This window comes from Passer montanus, unplaced genomic scaffold, assembly GCF_014805655.1.
Source record: "Passer montanus isolate IOZ18808 unplaced genomic scaffold, ASM1480565v1 scaffold11, whole genome shotgun sequence".
NCBI lineage: Eukaryota > Metazoa > Chordata > Aves > Passeriformes > Passeridae > Passer > Passer montanus.
This window is the reverse complement of record NW_024357613.1, coordinates 20,969,871-20,987,458: the sequence shown is the minus strand read 5'-3', so window position 1 is coordinate 20,987,458 and position 17,588 is coordinate 20,969,871. Positions and strand designations below refer to the sequence as shown.

At 34.3% G+C, this 17,588-nt stretch overlaps 1 protein-coding gene across 8 annotated transcripts in view; it reads left to right on the top strand.

The window, feature by feature from the left end:
- The window catches only part of PHF3 (PHD finger protein 3), a 51,346-nt gene that overhangs the window by 25,386 nt on the left and 8,372 nt on the right, over positions 1-17,588 (top strand). For 7 of the 8 annotated variants that reach the window (XM_039729712.1, XM_039729667.1, XM_039729706.1 and 4 more), the window contains 8 exons: positions 8,317-8,641; positions 9,671-9,848; positions 11,372-11,522; positions 11,649-11,805; positions 12,825-12,941; positions 14,877-15,008; positions 15,433-15,565; positions 16,060-16,252. In XM_039729712.1, the coding sequence (XP_039585646.1) occupies positions 8,317-8,641; positions 9,671-9,848; positions 11,372-11,522; positions 11,649-11,805; positions 12,825-12,941; positions 14,877-15,008; positions 15,433-15,565; positions 16,060-16,252 (1,386 nt within the window). Of the gene's footprint in view, positions 1-4,682; positions 8,198-8,316; positions 8,642-9,670; positions 9,849-11,371; positions 11,523-11,648; positions 11,806-12,824; positions 12,942-14,876; positions 15,009-15,432; positions 15,566-16,059; positions 16,253-17,588 lie in introns of those variants that run through there. The other variant, XM_039729731.1, reaches the window with a different exon arrangement.

Sequence of the window (17,588 nt, the reverse complement as noted above, 5' to 3'; positions counted from 1 at the left end):
CTCTTGGAAACCCATCAAAACTATCAACATTTACTGTAATGAAAAGGGGATTTTAATTTGCTGTTTGGACTACTTTTCAAGGAAATGTGTTTTCCTTTTGAAACCACCTAGCTGGTCACTCTTACCCTTTTTTCTCATTGTATAAAAGAAAATGAGAAAGAGTAAGCCACAAATGCTGTCAAATGGCTGTATGGTCAAGAAATGTCAAAGGCAGAACTAAGATCTGAAACAACATTTTTGTTTATAGTTCTATGGTTATTTCAATTTTGGAAATTTTATTCAATGCTGTGGTACAAATTGCTTATAGGAAAAGAAATTAAGCTGAAGTTGCAGCCCTCAAACTGGGAAGTAATTTGCTAAGAGCTTTGCAGGATGTCATGTTAAAGTAACATATTTAAAATTCAGGATGCAGAGTAGTAGTCACTTGAATTTTTATGTATTCATCTAATAAATGTAAAGCCACTAACTTGTTATTGTAATACCAAGCTTGGAGAGTTAGTTCAGGTTGAAGGTAACGTGTGGAACTCACGGCATCAGCTTTCTTTGTGTACAGAATTCCCAAAGGCCAATGCTTGCTTACGCCTTACACATACACAGTGTAATTTTACTCTGCCTGTTAGAACAAGAGTAGAAGGATGGTACTTTACTGTTGTTTTATTTCAGATTAGCACGTGGCAAATGGAGTAAATTTATATCTTTAGAAATACATGTAGTAATTTGCTACATGCAAAGTCAAAGTATGCTTATCTTGTACTGCACATAGCGTGGGTTTAGGAAAGGAGGAATTCTGTTTTATGAACATGAGTTTTGCATGATCAAAAAAGTTTACAAGTTATAACTTCTTGCTTTGTAAGAGGCACTGCTTGCTTGCTTTCTGTTAGTAGATCATCGTTGTTTGGCACCTGAGCTTTGAACAATGACTTCATGCTCTCTTTTCCATTTGTCTTGAAGTTTATAAGCTGTAACCATCATAGCTGTTCTATATATATATACTTTCATTACTCAGAGAATGGGTTGTCAGTGTTTGGCTTTAGGATTCTCTCAGCTTGTTTACTTGATGTATTGTGATGTATCTTTCCTACATAACTAAAAAGAATTGCTCTTTAATATGAGAACTAAATCTTGTGTTTCTGCACAAGTCAGTTTTGGAATTTTCAGCATATCTGAAAGGGTATTTTTTCAGTTCAAGGTTTGAGTTGTTGTTACTCATAGTATTATTTTCAACATGTTTGATGTTGCCAGCATGTTCCCATATTGCTGTCAGATGTTTTCTAATCAGCTAATACCATAAATCATATGCAAAATGTTTCATTTATCTATAGATGAAAAGTGTGTATGGATATGCATATCACGTTGAAAAAGTTTAGATTGAAGTTACTACTCAAATTCCTAATGAATCCAAGTGATGCTGAAAATACTAAGCTTTGCCACAAACAGTACTTACATTTCCAGAAGACAGGTTAAAGTTTGTTGTAGGTTAGTTGAATTTTTAAAATAATTTGTAATTTCTTGGCATAGTGCAAAATGAAGATGGTAGCTCTGCAGACATTGAGAAAACTGCTAATGTAAGATTTCTCTGGTTTTCACTGTAGATGTTCAAATTCTCTGCAGCTGGAAGGCTGAACTCATTCCTTGCTTGTGCAAATAGACAAAATCTAACAGGCATTTTTCAGATTGTCTCCCTTGTCTGTAGTCTGTCTTTAAAAAGAAGTTTGATCAATTTTGGATGAATAATTCATAGTATACAATTCAAGATACTCAATTTCTAAGCAAATATCTTAGAAAACATTATTACAGAGCAAGTTTGTAACTTATTTGGTGATTTCCTCTTTATTTCAACAGTTCCAAGTAAGATTTTTTTAATAGGCTGTGGAAGTTTGAGGATTTTCTTCTGGTGTTTTTTGGGGTTTTTTTTTCTGGTTTTGTTTTGTTGTTGCTTGGGCTTTGATAATCCAGTTTGAGTGGTCAGGCACAAACTGACCTCAAACCTCACAGAAAAATTAAGTGATACAGGAATATATTTTACTTAGGGTATTTCTTCCCCAAACATTTCAGCTATGCTTTAATATAAAGGAAAAGTTAATAAGTTGTAAAAAGGTAGTTAATTGGAAAATGCTGAAGTTAATTTAGCAAAGGTGTACAGTAATTCCTGATTTCTTGCTTATATTAGGAATATAATTTCTAAAAAAGTTCCTTTGGAACTGTAGTACAGAAAAGTACTTTGGCTGATGGATGCAAACTGCAAACCATTTTTACCCATACTAAAGATTATTAGGAGATTTGTGTTTTAAAAATAGTGCTAAATGTGAGTAAATTATAGTGGATCTGGGTTATCAAACTTTTTGTACAGGCAGTGCAAAAGAGAGTGGTTGAGAAAGGAGCATCAGACTCTCCAAACTTACAACCATCCGTGAATTACACATGCATACTTTTTTTTCGGGTGGTGATGCCTGGCATCAGTGGATAGTATACAACAAACAATTTTTTTGTGAGAACATTCTTCACAAGGAACAGTAATTAGAATAATAATGGTGCCTGAGTTCTAATAAACATCCATTAGATAGTATGAGTGTGTTAAGCAGCAGATTATGCAAGACATCATCAATTTATAGTAATGGATGTTGCTTTTAAATTTCCTGCCTCTGCTACTGCTTTCTTCTTCTGTGAAAAGCCTTGCAACATTAAAAGCTATCATGCTTTTCCACCCACAGCTGTAGAAAAACTGAATGACAGTGTAAACAAAACAACTTTGTAATGTATAATTAACAAAGGAAAGGACTCCACTGTGATTTTTATTTACGGTTACGTAATTGCACTTGTAGATTTTATATGGATTATGTTACTATGCTGCAGTATTGGCAGGATTATTATTAATACCAGCGGCATTAAGGAATCAAGTGAATAGATACCATAAGTTGTCTAAAATAGTTTTATAAAAGATGAGCATAAATACAAAGTGCTTATAAATGCAGTTTATAAAGCATATGATGCTTATCGTGCAACATGCAACATCTGTAGAATCCACTGGTAATGGAGCTTCCCTTAATGATTATATATAATATGTATATTTGTGTGTATATATATGCATAATTTTTAGTGCAGGTTTGTAATTAATATTAGGAAACATACTCTTATTTTCAGGGTTTTGGGAAAATTCAGTGGTTTTAGCTTTGCTGTTTGGGATGTTTCATTAATTCATCTGTAATTCAAAAAGCATAGGGTTGTTTGTCTTCCTGACGCTTCCTTTTTGGAGGGGGTTCCTGTAATCTAAATAGCAAAGAAAATTATGCTTTAAGAAAAAAAAAACTTCTGGCATAAAATGTGGGTTATTGAAAATTAGTACTTAGGCAGCAAGTTTGCAGTGTCTTTTTCATATGCAAATTCCATGTAAAGAGATCTGCTGCTAGTGATTGAGATAGGTTTGTGGTTTTTTTCTAGAAGATCAGAATTTGAAAAATCATGTCACTTGTATTAGACTTTGTCAAAAGGGAAGCAAGTGGAACTGCTTATGTCTCTGTGCAGTGCAGATTTTTTTTTTGACAGACCATATTTCATTTGAGCTTTGTATCAAGTCATGCTACTTCACTGATGTGGAACATACACTCTGCTAAAGCTGACTATCTGCCATGCCATGAATATCTTGTCCCTGCTTTAACATTGGCTGGACTGTAGCATCAGTGCAGCAGAGAAACAGTTGAAATATTAATGCAAGTTTACAACAGATCTGTAGAAGATTGGTGAACAGTGCCATTAAGGGATGAAGTGCAGATGGGAGACTTGCTTTAAATACTGAAGTCTTTAAAAAGTGAGCAGTGGGTTTACTCCTGTTAGGTGAATTTGTGACTAGGGTGTTATTTTGAACAGCTTGGTTTGGTTTTTTGAGGTTTTTTGGGTTAAGTTTTGAGTCCTGTTGTGGTATTTTTCCCAATTGCTATGTACCACAAACATGAAGGATTACAGAGAAGCAATTGTTCCAAAACTTTACGATTTTCTGTGGCAATGCATTATTAATTAATCTTAAAATGCTGATTACTGTCCCACACTGATGAATAACTCTTGAAGGTCCTGATTTTTATTTTGCTTTACTCAAGTATAGCTTTACAATAAAAAGCTGTTTTATGAGTAAGGTGGTTTCTGCCCATTTTACAGTAATGCTTTTCTCTGGAAACTTGCTGCTGTTACATAACTTGAATATATGAGGGTAATTTTAAAACGTGGTCCATATATTTAGAAAATAAATTGTCTTGAGTTTTTCATCTAACAAATGAGTTTAATTTATTACAAATAACACACCAAAAGAGGTATTTCAATCGTAAGAGAGATCATGGCAGGTTTGTGTTAATTATTCTGTCTCTTTTTATGGTTCATCTGTTACTTTCTGATTTAAGGTGTCTCTTTTTATGCTGACATGTGGACTACCAAGGGAATTCTTTAAAGGAATGAAACTTTAGCATACTCTATGCAGAAGTCCCAATGTGCTATAGTATTGTGTGCTGTCACCTGTCAGGTTTTTTTAAATTTTTTCTTCCAAAAAATATTTTTATATTAAAGTCCAATGAAAACAAGTCTTTCATTAAATGTGACATGATTTAATATTTTAAAATATACTTTTCTTTCTCTTTCAGCTTTACATCTTCCAATCCAGCCTTACAACATGGGTAAAAGTCCTGCACTTCAGATTTGAAGCAATCTGCAGTCAGAAACTTTGATGTTTTACTCTAGTCCAAGATACCAGAACTGCTTCAGTCAAAAATAACAACTGTGCAAAAGGACATCCTTGAGCCTTCAAACCAGGCTTCAGTTTTTCTTGACTCCTCTATTTAGTTTGAACATTGCCCATTACCTAATCATAATTGCTACAAATTATAGTTATTTTGTGTGCAGATGAGCGAAACAGGCAGAGATGTAGAAGTGGCCATATGGTCTAAAGGGATTATCTAAATTACCAATATCAAAATCAGTATGTTCTCTCCCAGCCTCAAAAGTTGCAGTCTTACATTTAACTAGTGTGGGAAAAAAAGTCCCAATTAGTAGAAATAGCGACGTTTTTTTAGGCAGGCAACACCAGTATTTTTATTACCATTTTGTATAACTAGGTTTAAGCAAAACAATTGTAAACAATACATTGTGTTGCATTGAACAGGCGTTGATATTTCCTGATTCTTTTTGTAGTCTTGGTTTCTGAATCCTGAATTTTGAAGTTTTGTTGTGTGTGTTAAAATACAGTGTAACTGAAACCTTGTTGTGAAGACTGGAATGAAGTCAAATGAATCTTCCATCTTCAGTAGTATGCTTGAATGACCTCTCTCTCGGTGTGCAGTCCTAGCAAAAATTATCTTTTCTGAGCTGAATTCATTGTAGGGTTTTTTGACTTAAAATTTTTATTATTTATTTCATAGACCTGAAAATAAAGATTTAATACTGGATACCTATCCTGGTGCCTTACTTACACACCATCTCTATTACCCACCTTAATATGTGTGAGCTAAGCTGAAAAATCCCATGTGCTGTCAGTTTAAAGTTGAAGGTGTGCAGCATCTTGTGTATTTTAGTTTAATCTCTTCAGCAAATATCCATTTTCTAAATACGAATCAAAAGTTTGTTTTGGTTAGTGAATGCTACAATCTGTCTTCCTCATATAGCAAGTTAGTCTCCAGTGCATGAATTTACAAACTGAGGAAAAAAAATACATATATTTTAATAAAAATTCAATTAATAGCAGTGTGGTGTCATGATGGTGTATTCTTGTTTTCCTTTTTTTTTTTGAACCACAGGCATTAATTCCTTAAGACACCAGAACACCCTTTAAGCATGATACTTTGGCTGTGTGGTTTGACTTTATTGCAGCTTTTGCAGAAAGTCTCACGTGGGGAATTTTTGTAACCAGTTTCATTGTTCCCAAAGCTTTACTAGTATTTTATTGCAGTGGTACAAGATGTGTTCTGTGTAAAGCACCCACTGTGGACCCTTGCAGTTATGAAATAGGCACTCACCTTATATTTTCTGCCCATGCATGTTTGGCTCCAAGCACTCAGAAAGGAGCAGTGAGCTTTGTGTTGCAGTCCTGTCACTTCTTTCTTGTTTTTCTGTTGTGTTTATAAATGGTGTGGTATTACTCTGCTGAGACCATCAGAAGTAATTGTGCCCTAACATTACCTATCTTGTTTTTGCAATTTGCTGGAATATGAATCTGAAAAGATTGAGATACTGACAAAACATGAAGGAACCTCTGCCTTTCTAATTAAAATTATGAAGTAGATGGGCAGATGCTGGTTGCTAGTGACAAGTAATACTATTAATGTACTTGCAGCTCAAAAAAAAAATTCAAAATAAGAAAATACTTTTCCCAAATGAGTTTAAAAACCAGTTTCTTCAAATCTAGCAAACATCATCATAGGCTTTTTCTCAATCTAATGGACCTCTAAAACTTCTCAGACTCATTTTGCATCAAAATAATATTTTCTTCAGCAGAATCTAATCCTGACATATTTTGAGTAGGGAGGGACAGAACATAATGACATGTGTTTTTCTTTTGTTTCAAATGTTTGCTGTTAATAAGAGCTTTCATCTCTGAGGTAACAGTAGTTTGAATACAATACCTGCATCAAGCCACCTGGAACATTCATTTACAGTTCTGGAGAATGAGAATTGCTCTAAGCACATCCTGTAATGTTTATATGGTTCTACCAAGTAGGTAAGTCAGCAGATAGCAGATCCTAGCCTGAGTGGGGGCATACCTAAGTTAGGTATCATTTTGCTTAGAATCACCTTATGGAAGGGATCTATAAGATATTAGGTTAAAGAAATAGGGTTTGCAGGTCAGCGTGTTTAGCTCTTAAATATATTGCTGAAACAACCAAGTTGTCATGAATTACTTTTTCTAAGTCAGGTCTGTCTTCTATGAAATTCAAAACGTAGGAATTCAGTAAATAATTTTTTAGTGTTACCAAAGAACTCGTACTATGTTTAATACTTACATTCTTTTTGGATTTTCTTCATCTGGACTATATGTTAAGGTACATATCTTGAATATAGTTTATGTAAGTATAAAACAAAATGAAAAGAAGAAATAAAAATTAAACCAAAAAACCCCCCAACAAACAAATGAAAACACACAAAAAACCAATGAGCAATCCCCCCTGCTCCCTCCCCCATCAAAAACATGAAAGGGGAAAGAGAATGTAAATGGATATCGCAAGAGATCTTCCTACATCCTTTGAAAGCTGTTCCTTGGTGCTGGGTTCATTATTTTTAAAAAATAATTCCTACCACCTAAGTCTCCTGAAGAGACTAGTTGGTTTTTAGCCTGAGAAACTTTGAAATTCCACATCATTCCCAAATACTTGAACTGGAAACTGTACCTATCAGTGCGATTAGGTGTCCGTCATACCTGAGGAAGTTTTCAAAATGCTTCCTCAAAACAGTCAGAAATTATGCTTTTATTTTAGACCAGGTGATCTTCACAATGCTTTGAAAGTACTGTCTGTATCTAAAATTGATTCTGCTTTTAAAATAATGCAGTTAAGTGAGTTGTGAATTGAAGAGTGTCCTTTAAAAGATAGTCATTTTAGTGTTTGAAGCATTCTTTAAATAACTTAGCTCTGAATAAAATGGCTGAGTAGCGCAGAAGTGTGTACCATGTTTAAAAGAAAACAATCACTGCAAGCTGGACAGGTGGTTTTGGAAGCCAAACTCCTGGCCCCATCTTCAGCAGTAAAGCGAATTAAAAGTAACTTTCTAGAAATAATTTAGTAGTGATGGTCTAAGGAATGAGATATAAAAAACCAACTAATTTAGAATAGGTTGATATGCCCATTGTGTTTGTCAAAACACCTCATACTGCTGTGGAAGATTGCAGCTGCTGATGGGTTTGTGATGAATGATGACAATCATATTTGTAGGCAAGCAAGGATATTATCTTGCAAGAAAAATTTCCCCACATTTTCAATCAAATTTACTGTTTCTGAGAATTGCTGGATTTTTGGTTTTGTTTTTTAACATTCATAAGAACTTTTATAGTAATCTGAAAAGAAGCGTGGTAGGATTTGGAAGCAAGTTACACAAACACAGTGAAGTTTGATAGTCTCTTGGACTACTGTAAGAAGCAAAAAGTTAAAAAATAATACCTCTTGGGAAGATCATACCATGTTGTAAGGCTGGAGATGGATGTAAAGCAGCAAAGAAAATCACTTATTGGGTAAGAACAAATAATTGAGATGCACAAATCAAAATGGTTACGATATATCCTTCTGAAGGTGCAGTATCTTTCATAGTCTTTCACAGTTTTCACTGACTTATATTTTACTTTGTTTTCAGGTTTATGGTAGGTTGTGGTAGATGTGATGATTGGTTTCATGGTGATTGTGTTGGACTGAGCCTTTCTCAAGCACAGCAGATGGGTGAGGAAGATAAAGAGTATGTATGTGTGAAATGCTGTGCTGAAGAAGACAAAAAAATGGAATGTTTTGATCAAAATGTACCAGATACTCAAGTGAAACTTGAGCATAAAGAAGAAAAAGTAATTGAGTGTGAAAAAGTGGGGGTGTCAAAGCAAACACCTATTTGTAATCTAAATACAACGACTGAAAAAACAAAGCCAACAGAGGACACTGGGAAGCACAAAGTCAAAATCTTCAGACGGGTGAGTCTTATTTAATGTTTGAAGTTCTCTTAATTACTGAGGTTGTAAGGTTTCTGTCTGTGCCATTGCCAGTTAATAGACCATGTTTCAGAAATCTTTGTGAATCTAAATTATTTCCAAAGTTACTTTTTAAGTAGCTTGACTCTTTCAAGAGGGTATTGCTAAACTCTTCTTATATTGAGCAGGGATATGTTCACATCATATGCGTATAGAACATCCTGAGTTGGAAGTGACACATAAATATCATTGAAGGCCTACTGCTGTATGTGTATATAAACCTATATATAGGTTTATATACAGGTGTACAAAGAAATGGTGAAGAACCTAATGCATATTTCTTTCAGATTCCTAAACATATTATAGGACATCTGTCAATTTGCTGTGTTATAAGTTTCAGATAAACAGTAGGAAACAATACAACAGTATTTTAGTTTTGATTGCTTTTATTTCAGATGGTATATAGAAAGGAATGGCTAGTGCTTTGATTGGGGTTTTTCTACTTTTTACGTCTAATTTTACTAACCAAAGGATAATTTACAAAGACTATTGAGACAATGCTTCAGTTTGTTAGTATATAATGTCATATTCATGATAACATAATCATCAGTAAGCCTGTGTTATTTCTGAGTAGTAGTATTGAAATTCTGGAATGTAAACTGTTCTTTTTAATTTTAATTTACATATGCTTTCTAAACATCAGTGATCTATGTAGCTAAAACTGGTTAAGGGATGTTCATCAGTATCCCTGACCTTTTAAAATAACTGCAAACTTAATGGTTGTCAGCACAGAGCTTAAATGCAAATTGTCTGTGCTGTATCTTGAGCCAATATTTAAAAGAGATTGTTAAGCAATGCTTGGCAGTAATTTGGGATATTGTTCAGTAATTCTTTAGAAAACAATATGGTGACACATCCAGGGGATACATGGTACAGTGTAAAAAGGAAAAAATGGGAAAAATAGGTGGTAATTACGTAGAGGTTAATTGTAGCATTCAGTAGCATGCTAACATGTGTAAATGTTTCTTTCAGGAATCTGGGGATGGGAAGAATTTGCCAGAGTCCAGAGACTCAGATACTAAAAAAGGGCAGCATGTTCCTTCTCGGAAGGGATCACAAACTACTGCAACTCCTCGGCGGTCCCCTGAAGATAAAAATGAAAAAATAACTAAAGAATCCCTTAGTACAATGGAAAGGTCCACAAAATCAGGTACCAAGGTTTGGGGATGTCCTCCAGGCTGCAGTTCACATCTGTGTACTGTGAAGGATGATACCTTTCTTTATAACATCAGTTTTTCAAATTGTGTTCCATAGTGGACCTGATGATGATCTGAAGAGCTGTTTGTTTCCATAACATTTATGATCTTTATTTCTCATTTCTTTTTCAGTTTTATTTAGTAGGTAGATGTGTCCTAGGTAGATGTGTGTTTCCTGTTTCAATAGTAGAGGATGCTCACATGATCAAAAGTGGGAGAAAAAGTACATAGACATCTCTGTATTAAACTTTATTTTACATTATATGAGACTTTGAAATACTCTTCCGTAAAATACTATGAAATGCTTTGGATACATAAAACTGGTTTAATTGCTGTATAAATTATATTTTGACTTACTGATGTATTTTGATAATAATTAACAAATTGACAATTTTGTCAACTCATTTCAGAGGAATTATTTTACTTGCTGTGTCATCAGATTTTCATATAAACTTCATTTGAAAGGTTGAAGGGACATATTTACCCTCCCAGCAACCTTTGTCCTCTCCCCAGCTGCCATCCAGGAAGTATTTTTCTTCTAAGGTCATTATAATGTGAAGTTGTTGTTATTTGGGATTGAAATCTCAGCAGCAAAGCTAGTGAGATTTCGTGTGAGAACTGTGTCTTTTACTCTGAAACTCAAGCTTTGAATTTTTGTTTAAAAATACATAACTTAGCTATTCTGGTCTTTTGCCAGTGCTGAGGCATTCTAGAAATCTTTATCAGTCTTCAATTTGTTGGGTTTTGTTCTGACTATAAACTGAAAAAAATAATATTACTTAGTTCCCATTTCTTCCCTGAATTGAAGGGTGCTGCTCAAAATTAGTGACATTTTCACATGCTGACACAAATGAGCTTTCAGTTGACTCTCTGAAAATTAGTGATTTTTTCTTTAATGATTTTAGTTTGATTAAACTTATCCATTATTTAAATTATTTATGACACAAACCTTATAATGACCTTGAGTGTTACCTGAATCAGAAGATGAGATTATTATAATTGAAATAATTTTGATGACTAACAGATGCAGAAATGCTAAGTTTAATGTAAAATGGTATTTTAAAGGCTTATTGTGCCTATATGGGCTTCATACTATATTATTTCTTAGTTTATTCATTGAAAAATGAATCTATGCTGTTACAAAATTTAGAGTCAAAAACCATACTTAAGATCAAGCTAATGAGCACTGGTCATCTTAATTTAGAGTAAATGAAAATACTGCAAATCAAAGGGCAAACCCCCTGTTTCTGCTAAGGAAGTTTTTGTTCTGGATTAATCTAAGTAACATAAAATCCAAACCAAAGAAGAAAAAAACCCCAACCAAACACAAACCATCCATCCTAGCGGTCCAGTCCTTCTTGAGGATCAATTCTTAGCAGTTTAAAAATAAAATTTCATTAAAATAATTCCATCAGTAGCAAAAGTTTCTAAATAAACCTACTTGAGTATTTTACAATTTTTAACTGTGTTTTGATAGGTGTGCATGAGAAACAAGAAATTAAGAAAAAGAAAAATGAGAAGGGATCCATTAGTGCAACACACCTGCCAGCTGTGCCAGCTTCCAAGCCTTCTGCTGATCAGATAAGACAAAGCGTTAAGCAATCTCTTAAGGAAATTCTTATGAAAAGGTAAAGATATATTAAGAAATTAAATTATTAATTTGTATTTATAAATAGTTTCCTTTGGAAGGCAAAGGAAAAACTGTTAATTATTTGGATGCATTTTGTAATTTTTTCCATTGTATTCTCTTACAGATTGACAGACTCCAGTTTAAAGATTCCTGAAGAGAGAGCAGCAAAAGTTGCCACAAGGATTGAAAGAGAGCTATTTTCTTTTTTTCGAGACACTGATGCGAAGTATAAGAACAAATACAGGAGTTTAATGTTCAATCTCAAAGATCCTAAAAATAATGTATGTGTGATTAGTCTGTTGTCCTTTGCAGAAATCCTTGATTTGTTGTAGATTAAAGGAACAGTCATCAGTCTAGGAACATTATCAATCCTCCTGCAGTTTAACCAGTTTGGGTTTTTTAGATGTCCGTAGTTTTTTGATATTGTTTGTTCTTTGGGCACTGAATGTCCTCTGTGTTCTTCCCCATCATTAATTCTCCAACTACTTGCTCCCAGCATACAGTTTTTTTGTTTGGTTTCAAACTGTAGTAGATATAGCTCGCCTAGTTTTTGTTTCTCTTTACTGCTGATACGTTATTTAGATATTCCTGTCTCTCCTATAATTCTTTGCTGTTTACTACACCTACTGTTTTTCTGTCCAGGATCTCCTGACTCTGCTTTTTGACACCCAGGTTTCTCAAGCTTGGTCTTCACTCTCTGTTCTGCTTTCTATGAGCCCATTATTTTAACATCATACCTCCTCAGCTTCTGCCTTTTGTCCTGTATCAGTTATTCAGATCAAGTTACTTTGTTTATAGTATTTTGCCATTACAGTTAGCCAGTTGTGAGAACCTCTATCTTAACTTTTATCTTACAGTTAACTACTGTTTGCTGATACTGCTGAAGTAGTTGGTTGCCTTTTTTGTACCCTAGGATTTCATTTAGTCAAGAAGCACAGATATGTTCTTTGATGGCTTCTTCTCTTTGTTGTGTAATGCAGAGGATTTGCACCTTTAAAAACAAAAACAGTGAATTGAGTTACTGCTGCAGTGGGCATAAACTCTTACTCCTTTGAAGCAGCAGTTAATTATACATTTAATCATTAAGGGTATATGTAGATACATTGTTATGTAGAATAAATAGAACTCTGGAATTAAGCTTTTTATGTATCAAGTCTAGTACTTCTTCCTGGAGATAATTACAAACCCACACACTCCATTTAGCTGTACAGAGTGTGTTGCATGTTACTTCTCTAATTTATTTCCTGCTGCAAACTATTTTTGTCTTGATAGCAACAGTTACTTTTCTTCTTTCTTCCAGATACTATTTAAGAAAGTACTGAAAGGAGAGGTTACTCCGGATCATCTAATAAAAATGAGCCCAGAAGAACTCGCTTCCAAAGAGCTGGCTGCTTGGAGACAGAGAGAAAACAGACATGTGAGATTTGTCAATTTACGTTGCTTATTTGACAGCCTAAGCATGTGTAACTTCTGTTTTCAGGTTAAACGTATGCAGAAAGAGCAGAATGGATGTTGCAACCGAGCAGGAGGATCTCTGTAATTAATTCAGTACTCAAAACCCAAAGATGTTGATAGGACAGAAGTGAAAGGACTGTAGTCAGTTCCTGAGGGGAGGAAACTGTGCACTTTCCTTTGCCTTGCAACTTTGTTGCTGCTGGCTGTTTCTTCTTTCTGTCTCAAAGAAGGTTTCTTTGTCCTTATTTTCCACAAGATTTTAAAGCTGTTGCTGGAGCTTTAGAAACACCAGTTTCTTAAAGTAGAAACAGATATTGGACAAACCAAACCAGAGTGAACTGGTGTTGTTTCTAACTTACTGCTGAAGCATTAAAAATCAGTCCCCAAGAAGTAAATCCAGAGCTGAAGACCTGATCTGCCAGTTGGAAAAGCAGCCTAAAGGGACAACGAACAAAAAAAACAGGCAGCAAAAGAAACCCAAGAAAGTGTAGGAAGTTTACTAAGAGGACCTCTATTATTTTGATAGAAAATTCCTTTTGGTTAGACATTGCTCCATTTATTTGTTGGGCATTTAGTCTGACGATAATTGCAGCTGCTTAGAAATGGCCATTAAAAATTTTATAGTTTACAAAATCTGGATTTAATGTTGACAGGATCTTTGGTATTTATAGTCCACATTATAAAACCTAAAAGCATGATGTTTGGGTATTGTAAATTCATCTGTGTGCTCAGAATAAATGTTTGGTGTAACTAATAGTAGAGTGGGATGCTGTTTTAGAAACTGCAGTGTGCTTTGCAATAGTAGTTATTCCTGCGTTTTGTCCTTGTCATTGCACATTGTGGCTAGACCTGTTTATGAATTATAACTTTTTGCTACTTTCTGTGGAAAAACACTTGTTGATTATCTTGTTTCAAAGGCCTAGAAAGAATGAAAAGTTTGTTTATTCTGTATCTATCCAAAGCCTATCTTTTGTAGTGGAACTTTTTTACTTTTATTTTTATAAACATCAGTGAAATTCTGAAAAGAGACCATGCAAAATAAAATTTCATTGCTATGAGAAATATCTTCCCAAAAAATGTATGCTGCTCAGAAAATTGCTGAAGGCTCCTAATTATTTCAGAGAAATGCTTCAAAATTTCTAGAAACATGTAGAACAAATAGCGATCACTTGACTGTATTTTTCATGTTAATATTTAAGCAAGGCATTGAGACTGCTACTTAATAATTTTTTTTTTATTTCCCCAGGATGTTCAAAAGTATGTTGATATTTTTCAGACAGATAAAGCAATCATAGAATTCTTGTTTCCTTAGTAAATTAGGCTTGAGATATTTGGCACAGCCAACACAACCCCTTCCTGGTGTAAGAAATGGAAATGTACTTTAAGAGGCAATATTAGAAATAATGGTTTATATTTTATTTTATTGCAAGAAAGCAAAGCAGCAGTGCTATCGGAATTAGTATCTCCATTACTTTTAAAACTATCTTTAAGTTTTTTCTTGAGGTGAAGCATTAGGTTTATGTACTAAAAACCAAAATGTTGAAAAATAATACAAATTTGTACATATTTATATCCTGTTACAGGAAAATAATCGATGTATCTTTTTTCTTTAGCTCTTGGGAAATCAGAATTACTGGTATTTTAATTCAGTGTTGAAGGTTTGCTTTATAACTTATTTAAATGTATGCCTGGTAAGTACTTGCTGCTATGCTGTAGGAGAAGTTAGACAGGCTGCTTCCATGTTTGCTTTATGAAACTACTTGACAATTGCAAAATAAGAATGTATTACTTTTCTTCCTAGAGGGTTTCTGAATTGCAGTACTGTTCTCTCTTATATTTCTGAATTTTCAAATTTTACTGCATGGGAATAATTACACATAGCTACTTGTTTTCACAGACAATTGAAATGATTGAGAAAGAGCAGAGGGAGGTTGAAAGAAGACCTATCACAAAAATTACTCACAAAGGAGAAATAGAAATTGAAAGTGAGACACCAATGAAAGAACAAGAGGAAGTAATGGAAATTCAGGTAGAAAAGAAAGCATGGCATTACAGTGTGTTTAGTACATAGGCAATATGGTTGTGAGGTGTTTTGTTTATGATTCTGTTGTTCAAGTTTATAATTATCTGATACTTTTTATTTTATCTTAACTGACTTCTTGGCCTGGTGATTTTGTTGGTTTCTTTCCTTCTATGTTGTGTCTGTGTCTGTATGATGAATTCTGGTAGTAGCAGAAATTAGAAAATATTCTGAATGGTATCTGAATATATTTGAGAATACCAAATAGTTATTTTAATTAATTTGAAGACTTTTTGATAGAATTTTAGGCTGTGTAGCTGAAGGAAGAGCTTTATGTCTGAAGGGAGGAAAACACTATAAAATAATAAACAATGTTAGGAATATTAACAGAGGGATTAAAAAATCCTAACTGAAATGTGTTTGACTTTCTTAGGAACCTAATACGAAATTGTTTGAGAAGTCAGAAGAAGCTGAAAAGGATAAAGAAATAAATGAATCTGCATCTCCGGACACCACAAGTCAACATAAAAATCATCTCTTCGATCTAAACTGCAAAATCTGCATAGGTAATTTGGGAAAGCACATGAAAATAAATAGATGGTACTTCTATAATTTTCAGTCATAAATCTCAATATACCTCAAGAATTTAAATAAATGTGGGTTTTTACTTAGCTTGCTGATGAAGTTGTGGAAGGAATGTTTTACTTCATAATTTACAAAAGAGACTATTAAAAGGATAGTCTGTTGGCATAAACTTGTCTTTAAAAAAACAGCTTCAGAGAGTGCAATCCCTATGGTGGATGTACATACTACCGTTGATTCCTCATTTCTTTATTCTATGCCATCACAGTGGCAAAATTGTGTTTAGTACTGTATAAACATAAACAATGTAATAATTTATACAGGGTATAAACATGTGTAAAATATGTATCCTATCCCACTTCAGTGGCAATATGTAGTATTTTTGGTGTGTCTTTTCTGTGTTCAGAGGAAGTTCAGAGGAAGTCCTCTTTTTGTTTCTTTAATAAAAAATGAAACCTGTTTTGCTTCCTTTCTGCAGGCCGAATGGCACCACCTACTGATGATCTGTCAGGGAAGAAGGTGAAGGTGTCTGTTGGGGTTGCACGGAAGCAGTCTGACAATGAAGCAGAGAGCATTGCAGATGCACTCTCCTCCACATCAAGTATTTTAGCTTCAGAATTACTGGAAGATGATAAGCAAGACTCATCAAAGTCATTCACACCTCTCCCAAAGTAATATAAGCTGTAGAAACAGTTTTTTTAAATGAAAGACATTATTAATCTTGTTTAGCTATTATGTCTAAAGCTACGTTTTTAATCACGTTCCATTAATCCATTTGGGTACTTGAAGTTGTACACCTTTTTAGAATGGAGTTCTCTGCTGAAGTAAACACTGTTCATTTATATACATAACACTACATATATTGTTGTGATTGCAAACTTCTAATTACCACATAGTTTACTTTTCCCGAAAAGCCAGTATTTTCTGGTGCAGCAAGGTTTAAAAACAGTTCATATTACAAAAAATCAGTATCTAAATTTCATATTGTCTTTTGCTGTTAAGGCACATAGTATATATAGTGCTGCATTTAAATAAGCGTGTCTTTGTATGTGCGTATATATAAATTCAGGGAATTTGATACTGCTCTAAACAGAGCATTTACACTGATAAATCAGGCTAGTTTCAAATTCCAAAGTAGTGCTTTTCTAGAAATGGCAGGTAACAGCATAACAGCAGCTTGTTTGATCTTTTGCTGTATTTGCTGTCAGCTCTCTCTTCATTTTCTTCCACTCAGCTACTCGCTAAAAATGAAATTGCTGTTTATGAGGCTGTTTCTTTCTGGTGTGAGAGAGGCTTTTCGAGAAAAACGTCCACTCCCAATTGTTTAGAATTGACCAGAGTTCATGCTGAAATTTTGTCTTTATCAGGACAGTGTGATCTTTTACCAAGGATAATGAACTTTGGTTTTTTAATAGCTTACAGCAAGTTCAAGGTAATTTCCAGTGTAGACAGAAATAAACATAGGTCACAGTGTTACAACATCTGGTACTACTGGGCAGCTTAAAACTGCTAATAGCACGCCTAGAATATTTTGATAGCAGCATGTTGAAATGTGTAGTCTTTATCATAGGGAAACTCTCAGGTTGAGAAACATTCTCCTGTGAAATTATTTAAGTCATCCCATTAATTTCTTCAGCTGCTTTGTTGACAAAACTAAGGCTTTTTTTCAAAGGCAGGAAAACCAGTTTTTTACATGTGGAATTAGGAAGAGGGACTCACAGAGGTTGTGGAAGTGATGCATAGATGAGAAGACATGAGGAGCCAGCTCATGGTTCAAGGAGAGAGTAGGGTGACACAGGCATTTAGCTGGTGGACAGACAGTGGTGGCACAAAATGTAGGAATTAGGAAAGCAGTGTAGGCCAGCAGGCAGTGTGTTTTCATCTTTTACTTGTGGCAGGGGAACATCTCTCTGGCTCTGCAGTACCTGTATGCATTTGTGTCCTCTTGAGTATAGCATTTGATAGTTCTCAGACTAAGCAACATCTCTGTTTTTAAAAAATACTGAC